The following is an 8,614-nucleotide window of genomic DNA, read 5'->3' on the forward strand; positions in this document are numbered from 1 at the left end:
TAATATAATAAAATAAAATATAATAAAATTAAATATAATAAACTAACTTTTTCGAGGCGAATCACTTTGTCCTCCAGTTGTTGAACTTTCTTACATTTTTCTTCTAGTTGTAATTGTAGATTAATTGAATCAACATTGTTTTCATAAGTATATACCATAAGTTTAGATTCAACATCTTGGAGTTGTCGATGTAAGTTCTTGTTTTCTCTGTCTTTTGCATCTAGTACACTTTCCAGAATGTCAGGTGTTAAGATAATCTGAACAGCAACATAGATTTTAAAACTCTTTCAATCTTTAATATTGGAACACGCACAAGTTACATTTTATATCTTGCTTATAAAATGTAAAGCTTAGCGAACAGGTGCAATAAAAGCAACTATTATATTTATAATTTTTATGCTGCAACATGATTGCCTCTAAATTAATTCTATAGGAATCAGTACTCAGAAATTAATCCAAAAACTCATTAAATATTATTTATCTGCATAATTATGAAAAACGCACTTACATTGCAATCTTGATCAAAAACTAGGGGATAAGTAATAACTTGATTCGTTTGTTTAGCATGTTCCTTAAGTTTTTCACAAAAACATTGAAGTCTAGAAACATATTTTTTTATAGTATCGTCCTTTATTGATAATTCTGTTGTAAGATCTGCTATGTTTTCTTCCAGTTCCAACTGAGATCTGGAAAATGTGTTTATATGTTAAAAAAAGATATAAATACGAATATAAAAACTTAATAACAAAAATAAAAAATATTCAAATATATATATATATAAAATTATATTTTTATTTATACAAGTATGAAGATTTAAAGTAAAAATAATCAACTGTTATATCACGAATATTTAAAAAATAATAACATATATATATATATAAAATTTGCATATCTTACCTAATCATTTTTTTTTCATTTTTCTGAAGTTGTTCTATTTGCAGATTCAAGGATTTTATATGATCAGTATCTGTCTGCTCCTAATTTGAAAATATGATTAAATGTAATACTAAAATAATAATTAAGATTTTTCGAAAATATAATACTTCAGAAAATGGGGCTACTGGCAATTTATTTAACACGAATATATGCATATATGTGTCTGTGTATATGATAATAATTCAATTTAATAAAGGTGTAGGGAGCTAAGAAGAACTTTTTGGCTTGTATTATGAATACATGGTGTATATTACATGCTTTTGCTTAACAAACAATTTGATCTCTGAAATTTGTCATGCTCTATGTCTAAAACAAATCGGAGCTTTCTGGTTGCATTTACACACATATTTACCTGATTGCAGATACAGCTGAAACAGTACAAAAAATTTTGTCATTAAATACTTTACAATGCAAGATATAATGCAAAATATTAATATAAATATACATGTTAACTCTTCACATGGTCCAACATCTTTGTCACTACTTTCCAACAAGAGCATTAGTACCTTATCATATTTTTTAAAAGAGTTTTTGGATTCTAAAAAATTGTAATACATCCTTTCAACATTCAAGAATACAATTTTACAATATGATCCTAAATTTTTTTGTATGTGTTCAAATTTGAGACAGAATAATTCAAAATTTAAAATTCTGGATCTTCAAATCTCTGGCTGGACCACAGAAGATTTGATAACATAATTGATAACATAATTAACTTACTCTGGAACTGGAATATCCTCAGGTTGAATCTCAAAAAACTTGATACCATCAAGACTCCAAACATTTTGCTGATGTGCACGACGAATCACCTCCAATAATCCTCTAATATCACTTTGTAGATATTCTATTTTTTGTTGTAAATATTCCTCGTCCTTTTCTAGCTGACTGACGCGATTTGAAAGAGTATTTAAAGCCTATAACATAGAGATGATACGTCTTGATTTCATGATGAGATTACTAAACAAAATTAGATGATCTCTCTTGCCTTTTCCGAATGATCAGATCTTGTTAAATTATCCACAACTATTTGCGACGATTGTTTTAGTTTCTCCTCTAGTAACTTAACTCTACTACACGCAGCCTGTTCCAAATCTTCCACTGTATGCACTAACATCGCATTTTGCTCCCCTAAATCTTTGATCCAGTCGCTCATCACTTGTAACTTCATCTGCAAAGAAATTTTTTGATAAACTATTTCAAACACAAATAAAAAAATAATTAATAAGTGGCAAAAGAATTTTAAAGAGTATACATAAAAAGTACAAACAAAATTGGCAATAAATGCAAACTGATAACAAAGCTATTGCTTACAGAGACTCGGTCGGAATCACCGATAGATTCCCGATCGATCTTTTCGATGCGGGTCTCGTACAATTTGCGGAACTCATCGAGAATACGTAGACCCTCGGTCTCGCCATCGACTGTTCTACAGTCCGGATCTCGCTTAACTAATGTTGGGACGTCACTCACGTCCATAGAACTTGGCAAACTGGAGCTGATCGAGTGCATTGTTTTCCGCGAGCACGATTCCCGAGCGATCACTGACTGACGGATTTAAGGTTTCCCTACACCTGGGTTCGACGAGAACTCGAGCCAATGTCAACACACTATCTCGCCATTTTAGCGATCGCAACGTCGTCCATGAGTGACAGACGTATTGAGAGTGGTACTCCGGTGTTTACCCTGAAGTATTTGCTAGAGATCCATGATATAGGAACTCTAGTGAAAACAACTGGTAACAGCGGAGCATTCATAATAAATAGTTTCTGATTGGCGGCCACATGTGCATCCATATGAGAAGTTGAGAACGCCTTTTTCTTACATCATAAGGTCGATTGTGTGTCTTGAAACGAAATAAAAATTACAAAGCAAATTCATTGAATAATAAAATTAATATTTGAGTGAATTTGCTCACTTTTATAATTTTCACCTCATTTCAAGATATATTCCACCATAATCAATTCCCATGTTTGAATCTATATACTTTAAAAGGAACAGAAAAAACCATATGATATTAAAAATAAAATGATCACAGATTAGGACAACGAATAATCAGAAATATAATAATTGTAACATATAACTAGAAATTTCCTTTAATAATTGATGCCGATTAATAATGCATACGTTTGCGCGACTGGGATGCAGGCTGAACGGAGAACGGCGCATGTTCGAGATTCGGCTCGTCTTCCCTTCTACTATGGTTCGTCCAGCAGTTCGTGGAGCGCGTTCGCGGGGTACGGGTGGGTACGGGGTACTCGGAGTGCGAGCCGGATAGACGCGCGACGAGGATGGGATTGCCGTGCAATGACAATGAATCGCGTTGCGAGTCGCGTCCGCGACCGATCGCGTAGCTTAGGTGTGATCGTAGAATCGAAAATAAAGTCGGTCGGCGTGAAGGCACTGAGGCATTACTGTCTCGTTCTCTGACGAACATCGGTCCTCCCTAAAGAGAAAAAAAGAGAAAAAAAGAGAAGGAGAGAGAGAGAGTGAGAGGGAAAGAAAAGAGAAAGAGAGGGAGTGAAAGAGGGAGTCCTCTCCTCCTCTTGGCGGAGAAACGAGACGCAAGGAGGTCCCCGTCGCGCGAGCTGCTTTTTTTGGCGAGCGTCGCCGACATGAGCCAGACGAGCCGTGGACGAGCGAGTCGCGTCACCAGTCGCACGAACTGCCCTGTCAGCTGATCGTTTATCGCACAACGAAATGTGAGGTGTTACCTATTTATCTACCTGTCTTTCAACCTACATAACGTCAAGTCAGAACGTCATACTGCTTTCGCGCATCGCGGCTCCGATTCACGTCGCCCACGTTTCTCCCCGCGTGCAAACTGAGACTGCGAGCGCGATCGCGCCGCGCCAAGTGCGACAGGCGGGAAGCACAGGAGCACTTGGTACCGGTTAGAATTTACATGGGAACATGGGGAACAAAAATAGCTGTTGCGTCTACTCCAGTCCACAGGTCGGACGCAAAGAGGTGGGGCCTGAGAGCACCACGCGCAACTTGGAGGAACACCTGCCAGAGGGTGGGATTAGCGTTAATAATTTGCAACATATCAGTGAACGTGAGCCGGAGGACTGTGACTCTGATCCGTCATTGCATCCATGTGCAGGAACTATCTTCATGGAGCGTTCCAAGCAAGCTATTGAGAGTGAGTATATCTTGAAGGTTGACAGGAAAGATATTTGACTTATGATATTTGATACAATCATTCCTAGTCTCTCCTTTTTTAGATGGCATGGTGAGGAAAAAGAGTCAACATCAAATAGCAGATACAAGGCCTTTGAAGAAAAGTAGTAGCTGCAGTACAATATATTTAGATGACAGCACGGTTTCACAACCTAACTTAAAAAATACCGTCAAATGCGTTGCCTTAGCCGTTTATTACCATATTAAGAATAGAACTTCGCAGCGACAGATTGATATATTTGATGAGAAACTGCATCCATTAACGGTAATATATCAAATTGTACAAGAAGTTGTCAAGGGATTATTGGTGCTTTTTAGTAAGAGATACAGATATAACACAATGATCGTTTCATCTTTGTTTAAGGCTAATATATTCATGTGTTGTATGACAAACTTTTTAAACAAATTGCTTGGCCATAAGAAAGATTTAAGAACCTCTCTGTTTTATAATCAAACAACCAATCAACAGGTTTGAAAAATTTTATCCTATGACATATAAAATATTAGATTAACATTGGCAAACAACAAGATAAATCTCACTGTGTTACACTGTGTCATTTGCTGTAAAAACATCTAATATATTAATTGCTTTCCTAGATCAGTGATCTATTTCTATTGTTTCTATATGTTTCTATCTTTATATTTTTGTATACTTACTCATTTAATGTCAACTACATGATTAGACAAAAAAAAAGTCTTAAGATTTTCTTGTGCAAAAGATGCAGTTATAAGGCAATGCTTGAGTAAATCTATTTTTCAGAGGGATGGTGTTTCAGAGGATTACGACAAACATAATCCAGAGCACAAGCAGATATATAAATTTATAAGAACTCTGTTTAATGCCGCTCAGCTTACTGCTGAATGTGCCATCATAACGTTGGTTTATCTTGAACGCCTACTTACTTATGCAGAAATAGACATAACACCGGCCAACTGGAAACGTATAGTACTGGGAGCTATTTTATTGGCGTCCAAAGTTTGGGACGATCAGGCGGTGTGGAATGTAGATTACTGTCAAATACTAAAAGACATCACGGTGGAAGATATGTAAGTCTATTTTCAATTACGTTTAGATTATTGTATTTGCTATTTTGTGAAAATAATTATTGTAATTTCTTTAATTAGGAACGAATTAGAGAGACAGTTTCTGGAGATGCTGCAATTTAATATAAATGTTCCTTCGAGTGTGTATGCCAAATATTATTTCGATCTTCGTACACTCGCGGAAGCGAACGAATTAACATTCCCTAGCGAACCACTTAGTAAAGAAAAGGCGCAGAAGTTGGAAGCTATGTCCAGAGTTTACGAAGATAAGGTCACGGCTGAAGCTCTACGTACCGGTATTAAAAAGTGGTCCAGCTTAGACAATGTATGCATAGGCGGACCTAGACGTAGCATTGCTATTTTATCCTAAACATATGTATGGATATAAACGGATGTAAACACAGACGCAAGGTTACTACTCCGATTTTAAATGGAGGTATGTGAAATTTTGTAAAGATATCATTGTTACCGATCGATTTTAATGATTTTTGAAAGAGATTGTTTGGATTCTACCAAACATTTGTGTTACACTTCTGTTTAATTATTGTGGAATATTTGATGTATTATATACATCTTTTGGCAAACTGTTTTTACATATTGTCTACTAGATGTAAAAATATCGTATGTATACCGTATATACGGCTAAGATGTACCATAATGGAAGAATTTCCATTGCAAATATGGTTTGCAATAACAATCTTAAACCTAATCGTTATAAATATTATACTTTAAAATTTAGACGTTTCTCAATTCATTATAATTTCCAATAATATATAATTTACATTCTTTTTGTTGTATGCATTAAAAAATCGTAAATCCGATAGAGAAATTTTATATTGACCTTTTTTCTAGAGATATATAATTTCTAATCACTTCTATTAATTTTGTTATATTATTAATTATGAAAAACTATAAATATTAATCTTATTAATTTGTCAATAAATATCGATATATTTTTGTTGATTGTGTGCAAAGACTTCTACTGTCCGGGACCTTATAATGTGGATGTAACAAAGCATACGAGAATGCAAGGCGTATTGAAACAAAGGGTGAGAAAGAAAAAGTTTTTAGTCGTAGCATTATCTGTACTGTCCTTACGGGAGAAAATAACTTGTGATATATATTAGTCAACTATTCATTATCCAAAGCATTTTATATATTGACTGAATTTAATAAGAATCAAAGTTATGGCTGATTTACTAATAACATTCTAAAAAACGAAAATTTATACATGCTTCAAATTAAAAATCGATATTTGTTAATAACGCTACGTAATTTATCGAAATAATCCAATCCGAAATTTACAAGTCAAAGTTGTAATGCATGTCACCTTGATATATATGTCCAATTTATTTTTAAATATATTAATATTTCTTTGATTTGCTATCTTCTCACTGTCATGTACATCGAAGAATTATTATGAGAAAAAAATTATTCAAGATTTAGAAAATGAATCATACATTTTTTTATGTACGAGATCTGTTCTTTATTGATAAATGATCTTTCTAAACTAGTGCACACCACTGCAATAAGTTAAAATGAAACAAATATAGGTTGTTTCATTTCAATTTATTGCACCTGTTATTAGAAAGTTCTTCAATAAAGAACGAGCTTATAATGTACTTTCTTTTGATACATTTCTGTAATATTAGTAGAAAAACCATTCATTGGTTTTTATTGATTTAGAATTATTATTATTAGAATTTTTGAATCAACAAATGTACAGCATAACAATTTATAAAAAAAATTTTTGACGCTTAATTCAATATATCGGATTTGATATAGATGATTTATGTAATTTGAATAATAGTACATAGCAAGAACACCATTTACGATAAATATTATTATAATAGCGTAAATATTAGCAAATCAGCCTTTGTAGCTTATTAAGAATGAAGAGCACGATAAATTAGAGTCTGAATAATTGCTTTTATATGGCGCTACTTCCATGGATTTATAACTTTAGATAATGCGCAAGATAAGGATAAGCCATGATATCAGGGTTGCATCTTTTCTCTCTTATAAAACTACTCAGTCTGGTGTAAGGTTATTTACATTATTAATAATAGAATTTTATTTTAATTAATCTATTCTATCACAATTATTGAAAAGAAAATTAATTCGATATCAAATTCACGTTCTTTTTATAATGCAATACGTATTACTGTTAGATACTTTACAGAGAATATATTGAGTAAATTCAATTTTATTTCGAAATCACAAAGATCGCATTTTTATGGTCATAAAATTGCTATAAAGTATTTAAATCTCACAGCTATGTAAATTCATTTCGTAAAGCTTGCAATTAAATCTTCCAAAGATCATCCAGGAACATGATTACTAAGGAAAAAAAAGAACTTAGAAGTTGTATCATATTCACATTTTATTGTATGAGAAGATGAAATTAAAATACCGTTAATATACTATTAATATAATCGTGTATCATACGTGCTACTAATTGACTTATGTACGATATAATTTAATATTTTGTACCTACCGGTTAGAACTTTAATATAAGATAGTCTTATATTGTATGATACTGGTTACGTCTATAAGAATTAAAGTGTAATCTGAAGTTCCGTTGGATTTTCAGAATGCCGTTGACGAAGAATAATTATGATTTATTATTATTTTTATATTTTATTACATGACAGTCAGAATGTTGTAACAGTCGAATTTATAATAGAAGAACGGCTGTAAAGTCCAATGTATGTAGAAGGAAACGAAATAATGTGCGTTTGTCAGCTTTTAACATATTGTTATGGATATGTATATGCTAGATGATGAGTGTAATGTAACATATTGCAATTTCTGTCCACATTATAATTTTTCATTTTGCCTGTCCAACAAATAAAAATATATTTTTATTGCATTATTATATAAGTAACTACGTACATACACGTTATGTATGCTGCGGAAGTGTTTATACAACTTTACAGAGCAATTAATACACCATGCGATGCCAAAATGTTGTTAAAATTATAATGTATAGACAATTGCATATAATACACACACACTCACATACGAAAAGAATATGTACTGCACTGCGGTTTCATTTTTATTACATTCTAATTTTCTGACAAAAACTAGATCTTTATAGAATTTTCACGCGCTATTTTTATAAATAGATATTCATTATAAAGACAATCTTCGAGTCTTATTGCGTCCTGTAAATAAATTGCCGAATTCGTGTAAGATTCGTAAATGTATGTATCATAAACCGTACCACTTTGTTAGTAGTTACCCGAGCAGCACTGGAAAAAGTAACATTTGCGCTTGAAGGTGATGTTTCATAGAGGGTCACCTTTAAGTCTTCCATCCTAGCGTCTGTACAGATTCTCCTATAGTATTTTAATTCCACGTAATAAATATTACGTTTAACATATTATGAGACCGATGCTTTTATAATATGAATTTGTGATAAATAGATATACCAATACATTATATCGTTTTG

The 8,614-nt window shown here is 32.8% G+C and overlaps 2 protein-coding genes and 1 long non-coding RNA gene across 3 annotated transcripts in view; 1 reads left to right on the plus strand and 2 right to left on the minus strand.

Annotated features, from left to right (window-relative positions):
* The window catches only part of LOC108690850 (synaptonemal complex protein 1-like), a 4,085-nt gene extending 1,503 nt beyond the window's left edge, over positions 1–2,582 (minus strand). The window contains exons 1-7 of the mRNA XM_018198360.1: positions 2,248–2,582; positions 1,922–2,104; positions 1,657–1,850; positions 1,289–1,304; positions 898–977; positions 509–686; positions 48–257 (exon numbers count right to left, since the gene is read on the minus strand). Coding sequence (XP_018053849.1) covers positions 48–257; positions 509–686; positions 898–977; positions 1,289–1,304; positions 1,657–1,850; positions 1,922–2,104; positions 2,248–2,445 — 1,059 coding nt within the window. The 5' untranslated portion in view covers positions 2,446–2,582. The remainder of the gene's footprint in view (positions 1–47; positions 258–508; positions 687–897; positions 978–1,288; positions 1,305–1,656; positions 1,851–1,921; positions 2,105–2,247) is intronic.
* Positions 2,583–2,702: 120 nt separating this feature from the next.
* On the minus strand, positions 2,703–3,126 carry LOC108690910. The gene is made up of 3 exons (XR_001931912.1): positions 3,061–3,126; positions 2,852–2,919; positions 2,703–2,779 (listed from the first exon to the last, which is right to left on the minus strand). It is a non-coding gene; the product is annotated as an uncharacterized LOC108690910 (long non-coding RNA).
* Positions 3,127–3,129: 3 nt separating this feature from the next.
* On the plus strand, positions 3,130–6,303 carry LOC108690909 (cyclin-Y). The gene is made up of 5 exons (XM_018198454.1): positions 3,130–4,078; positions 4,161–4,381; positions 4,877–5,163; positions 5,242–5,596; positions 6,136–6,303. Exons 1-4 carry the CDS (start codon positions 3,847–3,849, stop codon positions 5,528–5,530), a joined length of 1,029 nt encoding a protein of 342 aa, XP_018053943.1. The 5' UTR covers positions 3,130–3,846; the 3' UTR covers positions 5,531–5,596; positions 6,136–6,303.
* The last annotated feature ends 2,311 nt before the right edge of the window (positions 6,304–8,614 follow it).

The sequence above is a fragment of the Atta colombica genome, unplaced genomic scaffold (genome assembly GCF_001594045.1).
Source record: "Atta colombica isolate Treedump-2 unplaced genomic scaffold, Acol1.0 scaffold38, whole genome shotgun sequence".
In the NCBI taxonomy this organism is placed as follows: Eukaryota; Metazoa; Arthropoda; class Insecta; order Hymenoptera; family Formicidae; genus Atta; species Atta colombica.